The 12,968-nt window shown below is 40.6% G+C and overlaps 1 protein-coding gene across 1 annotated transcript in view; it reads right to left on the bottom strand.

Moving 5' to 3' along the window:
* Positions 1-12,625, bottom strand: part of Csmd3 (CUB and Sushi multiple domains 3) — a 1,323,831-nt gene extending 1,311,206 nt beyond the window's left edge. Inside the window, exon 1 of the mRNA XM_060389430.1 lies at positions 12,017-12,625. Within this exon, the coding sequence (XP_060245413.1) occupies positions 12,017-12,194 (178 nt within the window). The 5' untranslated portion in view covers positions 12,195-12,625. The remainder of the gene's footprint in view (positions 1-12,016) is intronic.
* Between the last annotated feature and the right edge of the window lie 343 nt (positions 12,626-12,968).

Raw genomic sequence — 12,968 nt, 5'->3', positions numbered from 1 at the left:
CATGCTGGACAGTTCACAAATACCTGGTAACTTCAGCTCCATACTATTTGACCTATTCTGGCAGTACAGTCACCTACATGTGTTATATACGCAGATGGCCAGACAAAAAGACAGAGAGTCACATTTATAAACACATACACAAATAAAATATTTTCTAAACAAAATAACAGAAGAAATATCCGGGTAGTAGCAAGATTTAAGATGAAATATTTTCCTAAACTAATGGGAACAGAGCAGATAGCTGAGTGAGTGGATAAAAGCACTTGTTGTTCTCACAGAGGACCCAAATTTGGCTCCCTGCATTCACATAGCAACTCAAGCTCATGTCATCTCAGTCCCAGGGGATCTGATGCCCTCTTCTGGCATTTATGAGCATTGCATGCATGTGGTGCACACAACATCTATGTATGTCAAACATTCGTATACGTAAAACAAGTAAGCATTGGATAAAAAGTCAAGCCTGCTTAGCATGGGCCCATGAGCATTTCTATTACAAATTTCATTTAAGAGAGTTCATCTTCTCATTATCTTAGAACACAAAGCTGGAGGTTGGCACACACATTCGCTGGATGGACATTTGTTTACACAAAACACTGAGATTAGTTCAGCTGCTTTATGTTAAGCATCAGCCAAAAGAATAAATGGGAAGAAGAAGAACAGATACTCTAGCTCTAAGTGTGTCCACACATGTGAAAACCTAGCGTTTCCTCTAGGTGGCTTAGGCCAGTCACTCCTAAGGGGCTGTCAGGGGAGGAGTTACCAGTTGCCTTTCTTTTTCCCAGGTCTCTTCACTTTGATCTTGTATCTTGCAAATGCAGTTACAAAATTTGCTTTTGTTTGTGCAAAAGACTGATTCAAAACTGAAAGCAAATTTAATATCTAAAAATTTACAATTCCCTAAATATCTGATTACATTTTAAGTGACTAACAAGAGACAAATATTATATTCACTTGTCCATAATAAAAACTCATAGCAAAATACCTTGTAAAATTATGTTTTTGAATTCTTGGTTCCATTGATAGAATTAATCATGTAGGTATCAATTTCATGAGAAAATAATAATATTAACATTATTTTTCTCAGATTTCTTTTAAATAAGACATTCTCCATAGTGTAAACAAATAATGCAATTAGATAAGATATTCTTATTTAAAAAAATAAAAACAATTCTTTGAGAAACTAGAGTAAACAGCTGATAGTTCTGTTTTCTAACACTAATGATGAAATAGGAAGAGGACAAGAATGTCAAATGTTTTTGCTTTTGTTTTTGTTTTTGTTTTTTATAATTCTGCTTCCCCCTACCTCCTCATCAAGTTCATGAAAGTGAAATCACAAATTAATGTGTAATTTAAAATTTCAGTAAATGAGTATAATATCATCAAATTTTAAACTGGCGAACTCGGTTGATAGTACACTTGCAGCATCAAATGGAATGTTGACATACAGAGTCACAAAAATCCAGCTGAATATAAGATATCACTGCATCTTCATGCATGACATTTGCCAGATTCTGTGGAGCCTAAGCACGTGTCAAAATGCACTATTCTATTCATAAAAGTGACTTAAAATTTATGTGTCCCCACGAGGAAGACAAAATTCAGAAAGCACCTTCTCTGATTTGCTCTAGGAAGGGTGTTAAGAACTTTTCTGAGTCACCTTTCTTTCTTTGTTTTGTTTTATTTTATCCTGGCTGTACTGAAACTCACTATGTAGACCAGGGTGGCCTTGAGCTTACAGCCATCTCTCAGGCTTTCCTTGAACTTGCAGAGTTCTGGCTGCCTCTGTGTTCCTAGTGCTGGGACTTTAGTGCATGCTACCACGCCTAGTTTGAACCTTAACATTTAAAAGTGTGTTTAAAATGACATTTCTAAATATATATCTACAAAAATGAGAGTTTTTAACTATAGAGTTCAGAAAGTGCAATTGTAATAAATGGTTGATCTAAAAACACAACTTATTACCTTCACAACCAAATGCCTATTTTGAACAGCCCTATGAAATTAGACCATATTTTTATAATGACCATGATGCTTAAGTGTGCCATGTAATTTCTAAGTTGTTCTTTCCTGTTGAGATTGTCATTGCCTGCATTCTTACTGCCTTGGATCTGTGTTCTCTAACAGGATTCCTTCAAAAAGCCTTGCCTTTCAAATGGTCGATATTTGGGCTTAGGCATAACCGTTTTCTTCTCCAAGTAGCTGCTCTGTCACAAACCAGTGAGCTTTAAATTAGACAACCATGAGACCCCTCCAAATTGAGAGAAAGTGAAGGAAATGGAATTAATTTTGTGTGAATGTATACAGCTATACTGGTTGTTGATAAGTAAGACTACCCTTGTAGGATGAGATATATTTGTGGATGGAGTTGTATTATTGATATTTTTAAAGTCCTGAAAAAACTCATTAGCCCTTGTAAATAAATTGTCGAAAACATACTAAATGGAGTTTAGAAATGTTTCCATTTGTACAACTCTACAGAACTTGATAGGATCTTAATATGAAAAATGAGTAACTCTAATTTTCAAATCTTATGCTAAATTGGTTACTATTTTATATTAATAAATTGATGTATATGCAAATCCATAATTTATTCATCCTTTTTCATGCATCCTAAATTTTACTCAAGATCACTGTGAATATCAGAGTTACCAATTTTAATTCTATTTTTCTTTCACCTTTGTGCTAGATTTTTCATTTGATAGAGACATAGAAATCTCAGGCATTATACTGGAAATCTGTTCCTAATAATTGTTTATAGAATTGGAAAATACCTTCCGTGTCTGTTGCACTGACACTGAGGCAACTCACTAGGGCAAGTTAGGTAAAAGCAGTAGGAAGCTAAGAGATGGAATTGCCTGCTAATGTAATGGCAGAGTGGCTGCGTATGTAAGACAAGATTGTGGTTCCAACTTTTCTCACAAATTAATTTCTCTGAGCCCCAGGATTTCCCTTAAAACTGTCGAGAATCAACTATTAATTTAACCATCTACATGTCTTAGACATTGAAAATGCTCCGAGGGTTTGATCCTAGTTTCTCTTTTCGCTAACCTGTGAGCTAAGAGCATTCTGTCCAGACTTCGTGGTAGGGAAAGTATAGTTTGTAAATTAAGATAATAATTTGAACCCATGAGATAAGAGCTCTCTCATGGCTGCTTGTTTGAGGTTAAGGGCTAAAATAGGAGGAGAGCTACTGTTTGAGATGAAGATACTACATAAATGGCACCACACAGGATCAGTACAAAGAAATATTTATCCTAGAAACATTGTTCCACCTCTCTATAAGCCAGCCCCGCCCCCAGCATCCAAAAGTGAGTCTGATAGTCTAACTGGAGTGCTAGCTGACCATCTTTGTAATTCAAAGTTTAAAAACTCTGTTCTATTAGTTCAAAACCCTCCACTATAGATAGTCTTTTAAAATTGCTAATGTATGGCAAAGAAAGAGCACTCTATATTGACAATTATGAAGCCAGATTTCATGGAGATAACTTGTTAATTGTATATATTTCACTCACTTTCTGTATATTTCAACTTCACAAATTGGCAAAAGTTGTTGCTCTCCCAATTTTTACTCAAATCTGAAAATAAAAATTGGAAATGGTCCACATGCAGCAACTATGAGGATGACCAAACAACAATATTGGATTATTCATGAAATTTCAACACCTCTAAAATGTGTTATTTCTAAGGTAGAGTAGTAGACAATATTGTTCTCGTATAAATAAGGAGAATAAAACTGGACATGTTAAAATGCAGACTAAAAATGATTTATGGTTCTCATGTGATACGATTTAACCTTAATAAAATCCTTGAAGAAAATTAAGAATTGATTTTGTAGATTTACATTTCAAAGAATAAATTGTTTCCAGATTACAAAGACAGTTGAAACATTTTAAGAATACATGGACGTTATCCTATAAATTGAATTTATTTATGTACCTATGACCAATAATGAATAAAATTTTCAGAAAATAGTATTATTTAGTTAATACATATATTGTTTCAATTTTCATTACATTATTATTTATGTGTATTTTTTAACATGCCTGTGTGTATGCTCCACCCACAACCACATTACCTGAGTTGAGGCCACAAGATTAATTGTAGCTGTTGCTTCTCTTGCTCTAGCATATAGGTCCCAGGATATGAACTCAGGTTAACAGTCTTATCAGCGAGTCCCTTTATCCACTGAGCCATATATTTGACCTTGTGTTAGTATTAAAAAAAATTTCTCATACAATAAATTATCTCCTTTTGTCCCCTTCTAAGCAGTAATTACCATTTCTTATACTTTTTTTTAAACTACAAATAGGTAATGATTCACAGTTTTATGTGGTTCTAGTTGATATGATGCTTAAATGTAAAGTTTTGTGGTTGATTATTTTAGTTGGTACCAGATAAGCTAACTGAACTAAGGTTGAAAAGCTATAAAATAAAAATCATTGAACATGGTCTCTAATGTCCAGTAAAGCCGTTTCATGTCAGGCGCTAATGCCTATTGTCACCTTGGTAAAATTCACTGGTACTTTCTGTGTATGTTTACTTATTTGTAATATGTGAACAGTTACCTTTCTGATGTTTAAAAGTTTTTTTCAGTTCTATGAATATTATCATTGGTATCACAATGAATAGACAAGCCCATAGAAGCCCATTAGTCAACTGGTATTCAAATTAATCCACATCAGAATAAGCAGATGAAATTAGTCCTGAAGTCTGGCTAACTTTTTTTTTTTTTCATATTTGTGGCCTCCCTTGACCACCCAGAGAATTAAGTGGTAACATCTGATCAACAGGGGTTGCAGAATATTGCTTGGGAGTGGGACAGCCTCCATTCTAGTCAATGTGAAGTAAGAACTGTGAGAGGACACTGGACTTTTTGACCATGTTGAGAGAATGTTAAGGGCCAGTGTTAAACATGATGATCCTTTGCTTCGCACACACAAGGTTCTGCCTGGCTACATACTTGATTCACATAAGTCACTTGATTAAATAAGTCCACTGAAAATACAAGCTTTTTAGAAAGATATGAGCAGCTCAGCTAAGTCTTAGAAACTTTGAATTTTTTTTAACAGTGTTCCATTGCATTGGCATTGTCTGACTTTCAAATCCTTGTGTGTATGTGGCTCCATAGCCTTTGGTATTTTGTTTGTTTGTTTGTTTGTTTTACTTTATTGGAGACATTTTTTTAACTTTCAGAAAGCATTAAAATTAACCATTTGGCTTGTTAAAAACACAAATATCTGCGCCTATCTCCCGTAAAACCTGAATCAGTAGATTGCTGATGAGAACCTGACATCTTGTCATGCAGTAAGGTCTCTAAAGAATGCTGGTACTCCTTCTTAGAGAAGCCTTGAAAAGCACTGTAGTAAACGTGCTCATGAGACAAGAGAGTGCAGATGTGATAAGGAATGCCATCAGAAGCCCTTGACATTCTTTACATACATCTGTAAGACTCACGTGCTGAAGTTAGGAGGTTAGACCTTTCAGGAGAGATCCCGAATACAGTGGAGGGACAGCTGCCTTCTGGTGGAAACATTAACCCCGAGAAGTCCTTAGCACTAACCAGCAGCCTGATAGCCAGAAATGCATTTTCTGCCTGTAGGAATCTTACGATGGTGAATTCTGGAAAATATCTAAGAAGTTAATCTTTGTGGATGACATTCGGTAAGCTATTATTCCAGATAAAAGCAGCAGCCTGATGGGAAAACTAATACTGACAACATTCTGTGTGTTAGGTAGTAGACGGGGCTGCAGTCCACCCTGAACCACCTACTGCTCAGTAAAAAGACAATGTCTACAGCTACGGTTCCTTTCTTTCACCCTCATGCACACCTCATCGAAATTTAAAAAGGTAATTCTCATCATATCTCTAAACTGCACTATGAGCAAAAGGAGAGAAGAAGGCAACAGGAGAAAAAGATACCTAAAGTTAAGTTTTATTATATATGTAAAGAGCATCAAATACTGTTACGTTTTGTTTGCATCTCACACACTTTTTTTTTCATAATCTCTTCATTTGCAATTAGTTTTGCTTCTCATCCCTGAAATCTGGAAATTCAAGTAAAAGATGATGTATTTTCTCAAATAGTCATTCTGCTAAAGCACCAGTTACCTCAGAAGGAACACTGCTCAGTTTAAAATTGTTGGTCAGCAGCCAGGCATAGCAGTATATGTCTGCAACTTCAGCACTTGACATATCCAGGCAAAAAGTACAAGAATTCTGACCCTGCATGGAGAATACCCCCTGCTCAGATGTAGCCCATGGCAGCTGATCTCCATCAGGGATCCTTAGTAAGGGGAACAGGGGCAGTCACTGGCATGAGCTCAGTTGCCTGCTCTTTGATCACCTCCCCCTAGCAATGTGGCCTTAGTAGGCCACAGCGAAAGAGGATCAAGAATTCAAAGAAGTCCACATTTACACAGTGTGAGAGCAGCTTGAGCTACATGAGGCACTATGTCTGCTGTCCTCTGCCCTCATGGCTCTGTCTGCCTTTCTACATGTCCAATCACCCACCCTAACAAATAAACTTTCTTATACCAGATATTGGAACTTATTATAAGTGTCCTCTGCAGAAACAAAACAAAACAAAACAAAAACAAAAGATAACTCCAAATAGATAAAATACTGAAGTGTTTGACACTTGGTAGATTTTCTTAAACCTGTGAAGGATAAGTACAAGAACTCATCTCTTGGGACACAAAAAGGATTTCAGATAGCAAAGAAGGGATGTTCAGCCAGTCCCAGTCTCCAGGCATCCAACACACATTTATTTTCGTTTAAAATCTTAGCAAACATCTTACTTCAGGGCTCTTGTCTCCTTGGGAGCACAAAGCCATTGTTGGCTGCCTCATCTGCCCTTTGTTTTGTCAATCACAGAATAGTTCTACCGTTTTCAGAAGCACGAATATGCCACATTCTGCCAGTGCTTTCTGTCCATACCGGATCTGTCTCCTTCAAGTTCCTGCAGCTACACCCAGCAGACAGAAAGGCTAGCTGCAACAGCAACTGCTACTGCAAGGAAGTCCGAGACCTTTAAGGACTTAATATATCCAGTGATTCTTCCTGTTTCTCCTTGAGCGATCTCAAGGGAGCTGGTATGTCCTTTTCAAGCTGCTGAAAGCTGCTTCTTTATTATTCTCACACACTCTCACAACTAGGCCTTGTAAGGGCATTGCCTCCTGACTCCAGCAACACAGAACTTTCCAGAAAGTGGAGGATTGCAAGTGGGCTTTCCTGATTGCTTTCAAGGAGATAGCTATCCAGGAAATTTCAGATCAGAATTTCAGGAACCATTGAAACTCTCCCAGGGCATAAATGTTGTACTGGCTTTAGGAATGCTTTGGTACTAAGCCTGCAGGAAGGAGTGGGGTTAAGGAAAAAGAGAACTCTCCTCTTGCCTCAGTGGTATACACAGAATCTCCATTTTATTTTCCTTACACACTGCACAGAACGCTTCAGAGCAATCTTTCAACAATCACCTGGTCATAGCAAGAAAGCAGGGACCTTAGACCTTTGGATCTAAGATGACCTGTGCTGTTTTATTTCTCTACCACCTCATCACTGTCCCCCACACTCACAGTTACTGTAAAACTTGCTTTGAATTTTTGCTGTGCTTTAATCTCAGAGTTAACTCTCCTTGTGATCTTTTGTTCCAAAACATCAATTGTAGGAAGGTAGATCTCACAGAAGCTCATTTAGGGAAGTCTCCATTCTTTATCTTCCCTAAAGACCTTTCAGATCTCTTAGAGGTGTTGCATCTTACAGAAGTTGTATGAGTGAGGCCAGCGACTGGAGTCTGTTAGGAGAAACCTGCCTTTTTCTCTTTACCTCTGTCCTATCTCAAGACAATTGTGCTATCAGAGCCAGAGACAGTCTGGAACATAGGAAAAATTAACATGCCGTTAAACCACAAAGCTACGCATTTCGATTTAGTACACACTCCTACTCTCAGGGCCCACTGTCGGCTCTTATATATAATTCATTATCCTCCTGCCTGCTAGCAACACACACACACACACACACACACAAACACACACACAAACACATGCACAGGCACACAGACGAGTCAGGCACCCATTTTCAACCTGGTTGAGTTTATGAAAATTTCAACTTCAAGAGTTTTGATTTTAATAAAAAGTAATAAATATTCACAAAGGGAATGGAAAGGAGATATATCTATCCAAATTGTGGCAGGCTTCAGAATCATGTCTCAGTCTCTTATACACAAAGATCACTACCTTCCAACAGGTGGCTAACTGGTGCTAACCTTGGGACAAGAGTGGAGACAGTGGAGACTTTGGTGAATTCTCTTTGCTGTTTTTATTATTTTGTGCAGGCAACATATGGTTCCCCATCACTTTGACAAGCTCTCTCAAAATAATATGCTTGCCTGCTTTCATTCCTTCCTCCCTTCTTTCCTTCCATCCTTTCTTCCTTCCTCTCTTCCCTCCCTTCCTTCCTTCCTTCCTTCCTTCCTTCCTTCCTTCCTTCCTTCCTTCCTTCCTTTTTTCCTAGTGTGGCAGATGAAAGTGTTAAGACTGAAGAATGAGACTGTCAGTCCCTACCGACATTAACCTGGCTGGGAGCTTCAGGAAAGACTACCCTGGCATTGGCGAATTAAGGAAAAGCACAGCTCTAGCTCTACCCTGCTGCTTTGACACTGGCCTCCAGCCAGCGGGAAACGAAGGGGTTTCTGGTATGCAGTCCTCCCTCCAGCACAGCTCTATGTCCTGTGACTTTGTCATTATGTACCGGAAGTCCCATAGCAAGCAGGAAGGTGCGTGCTTCCTGAAGTCCAAAGTCCAGCAGAAATCTCATTAAATGCACCTGGGGGGAGAGTGAGGGGCACATTATGAAGCCTTCCACCTGCTACAGTCAGTGCCTCCATGGCTCCCCCTCCTCCATCCTTTGAGAAGGAACATGAGAAAACACCCTAGAAGTGTTTCTTTATGTGGGTAGGTGGGCAGGGAGCTCAAGCAAGACTTAGGAGTCACAATTTCTTTCTGGAAGAAATCTAAACAGGCACCATGCAGCTAGAGGATGTATTTCATTCTCTCTCTCTCTCTCTCTCTCCCTCCTCCCCTCCCTCCTTCTTTCCCTCCCTCCATTTCCCTTCCCCCCTTTCTCTCCTCTCCTTCTTCCCCTCTCCCCTCCTTCCCCATCAGCTAGAATTAGACACAGGTAAGAATGAACTCTAAGCTGCAACACTGCCCCCAGTTTGGCATCAGGCATAGCCCTTTTATTTCAGGTGATTCAGGTGGACATAAAATGCTCTAAGAAGGTTTTTTTGAGCCTCAAGAGCCCCACCAGAGACTCTCAGGCCTACAAAAGGACACTTTTTCTTTCATCATGAGGCGTTTTCTTCCCCTGAACCTTTTGTCATTACTCTTGCACTCAAAACTGAGAGGGTTGAGGGATAAAAAACAAACAAACAAAAAAAAAAAAAAAAAAACAAAAAAAAAACTGTAGCCAAGAGCGAGAACTGTGGTGTGAGGTTCAGAAAAGCCTGTGCTCCGTGGATTTCCTGACCCCTCACTTTAGCGTATGTTAGGATTTTCAGAGACACTGTATGCTTTTCTGCGGGCCTAAGTAACTCGAAGGAATCAGATGTGAGAAACAAAAGAGAGATTAACAACAAAAGAGAGAGTACACAACGTGTGAGACAGTGCAGCAATCTCATTTTAGGAAAACCTTGAGACCTAGGTGAAATTAAAAATTAAACAGGAGAAGCAAGCCACTGTCAAAATGGGCACCAGTGGGTCTTGGCGAGAGCTTATAAAACACAGAACGCATGCAAGTTGGTCGGAATTTGAGGATAGCCTTCCAAGGTATGAAGTGTCAGACTTATCTCCCAAGTGCCAGATATATGGCAATTAAGAACTTTATTACCATTGAAAGGGTTTTAATGATCTGTGCAAAATTGATTTTGGTCAAAACCAAAGACGACTATGACATTCAACGCCTCCCCAAAGTCCTTAAAGCTTAGACTCAAAGGAGTCGATTATCTCTCTCCAAAGCGTAGGAGTTGCAGTTGGGGGTGGAGGAGAGGTGTCTCCCACTGCTAGTGCCTTTCAAAGCAAATTAACATTCCTTTACTTTCCTGTGGCGCATTTTCTTCGTAAAATACGGTAGGTGCTGGCAGCCACAGCTGAAATTGCAGGCGGCCCAGCTCTGCGTTTCTCTGGCTGACGTGCTCTGCCGGCTTTGGCAACTCACTCCTTGTAATGTGCCCCCGAAACGGTTTGGCTCAACAGGTACCTCATGAAAATTCGCACTTAACCCTCGGTCATCTTCTTGAAGGAGACACTTCTACATTTCTTGCCCCAGCCCTGGCTGCCGCTGGCTGACCGCTACTCCTTCACGCGGAGCCGAGCGCGTGTCTAGCAGGCAGCCCCAGGGCCATCCATTAACCACCCACTCCGAGTGGCAGGGAAACTAAGCCGAGACGTGTCTCTCGTCGCACACCCGCCCGACTACGAAAACCCCTTGTAAGCAACCTGAACCGGGTTTTGCGGCATAGGTAGGCTAGTTACATATGCGTCTCTTCGGACGGGCATTTTAGTCCCAGGGAACACACACACACACACACACACACACACACACACACCGCTCTAAATAGTAGGTTGGGGTTACAAAGCAGTTGCTGTCACAGTGACGAGGGGAGACTTCTTGGCATTTAGGGATGCCAATTAAAATTCGGAACAGACCACCCATCACTGGTCATCGCCGAGGAAGAGGTAATCTCTCCACTTGCCTCCTCCCCGAAGATGAATTATCATATCCACTGAATGCAAATGCGCTGCCTTCTGCGAGGGGACAGCCAGCTGCAAGCTGGACAATAAAGTGTTTCATAGAGACGCGGCCCGATTGCGGTTCAGAGAGGCACTCCTTTACAAAGGAAGAAGCGCCCGGTTTGTGCCGATAGCCTTGGTGCGCCTGGGCCAAAACTGCCCCTCCACCCCTCAAAGCACAGGCAACTAACTAGCTCCTAGCTCCGCCACAAGCTGTATCCCCCGTGTCTGCTGGAGCTGCTGCGAAGATGGAGAAGTGATTGTTCAGAAATGATGGCATGAGTCATAAACACCTCTTTGCAGCAATTAAGGGGCAGTGGGACGCAGAAGTTGTGGAATAGCTGTGGGTCTGTTTTGTCCTCCCGACTGCTCTTTCTCCAGAGATCCAACTGTCCCTTCCCTTCCTGCTTAGGAATAAATTTTCCATCCCACCAGCCCCCACTCCTTGTCTGTGCATGTGACGCTCATTGTACCTGTCTGAACGCAGAGACTTGCCGGGGATTTTCTTTTTGGTCAGCTGCTAATGACTTTCCTCCTACCTTCATTCATCCTCAAAGGTGGATATTTACACTTAGTGCTAATTCAGCCACATTTTAATTCATTTATTTTTTATTTTTTACCAAGCCGATTTACAGGGTAGTCAAAGAAGCTCCCCTACATCTCTCCTTGCATAGGAAGCCACGTAGAAATAATTCAAATTTGTATGCAGACATTCATGTTGGTGTGACCAAGCTCGAGAAAGCTCAGTTTAAATGCATTTAAAACCCATGCATTTCTAACATGTTAGCAACTTTGTTGTTCGAAATGGTTAAAAAGCACTCACGCCAGTGTCTTAAAAAAAAAAAAAATCTGTGCAAAGCATCAGACCTCACTGATTCCACAAGAAATCAAGATAATCCTCACCACTTAAAAAAAAAGTCTTGCAGGAAAATTTTGCGTGGATATCCACTAGTTAGAGGCTATAGGAACCAACTCACGTATTCGTTTGAGCATACTGCAAGAATATTTATTGAGCACAAGCTCAATCACCGCATTGAACGCCAAATCTGGCAAGCAAAATGCATTTCCTATCTGAGGGAAGGAAAAAGAGCTGTGAATCAACTCCTTCATCAGTATTATCCCGATTATTTTATCCGTGCAAATTGCAAACTAAGCTTGCTAGCCTCTCTCAGGCGACAAGTCAGCCCATCTCCATCCACAGCAGAGGATACCCCGAAAGCAAACCTACCTTTAACACAAGACAGCGTCAATAAAAAGACGAGGTTCCAAAACGTAAATCCACTTTTAATCCCCATTTTCTTCTTCAGGATGAAGTCTAGGAGGCCACATTTAGCGCATCTTCGAGTGCCAGGCTCCCGGGGTTTGGATTCCTTTGCTCTGCTTTCCCCGTTGCGGCTCCCTTTCATATTATTCGCGAGCTCTGGATTCTGGCTCCTCAGCCCAGCGCAGTAGAGTTGTTGCTGTTGTTGGTGCGCGGTCACAGCTCGGAGTGAATGGTGTTTCTGGGATACCACAGCAACCTTGACGAGGACTCAACCATCTCTCCAACGGGGGCACAGAGTCTCCGCTACTCCGGATTCTGTCTCCTCTTTGGCGTTTTTTTCCCCTCCACCAAAATTAACGTTAAATCTTGCTCCCTACACCCTACACCAGAAAGCACCAGTGAGCCTCTGAAAGCCCATCTCTGCTCTATGATAAACTCCCCACAATATCTGAAATCTCAGGGCTTGGATTATTTTTTCCCCCCGAACAGATCAATTCTGCCTGCAAAAGCAGTTCAAGAAATATTATGTTAGTGAGCTCTCCATTGCAGAATGAGAACACAGAAGCATGCTAAAGGAGTGTTTTAAAGTGAAGGTCCGCGTCGCTTTAGGAGAAACCGAGAGGGTAATGAATTGGGTTCCATCGATGCCCACGTCGTTAGAATGGAACATGTGTTACTACAGTAGTTGCGTATATATCCCAGACATCTATTATACTTTGATTTAATTAAGGAAGGAAATCACAGGTAATTTGTATGCACCCACAGATTTACATATGTGAATACCTCGGTGTAAAAACGATGGCAGAGATTTCATTATTTGGTAAACATATGTCACTGGTGGCTGGGTTAGGGGTAGGGTTGGGAGGGAAGTCAGAATGTTTCCCTAAATAGTTCGTCTTTCATCTTGCCCAACCTC

Source organism: Meriones unguiculatus, chromosome 8 (genome assembly GCF_030254825.1).
Source record: "Meriones unguiculatus strain TT.TT164.6M chromosome 8, Bangor_MerUng_6.1, whole genome shotgun sequence".
Classification (NCBI taxonomy): domain Eukaryota; kingdom Metazoa; phylum Chordata; class Mammalia; order Rodentia; family Muridae; genus Meriones; species Meriones unguiculatus.
The sequence above is the reverse complement of the archived record's forward strand: the minus strand, read 5'-3'. Positions and strand labels throughout refer to the sequence as shown.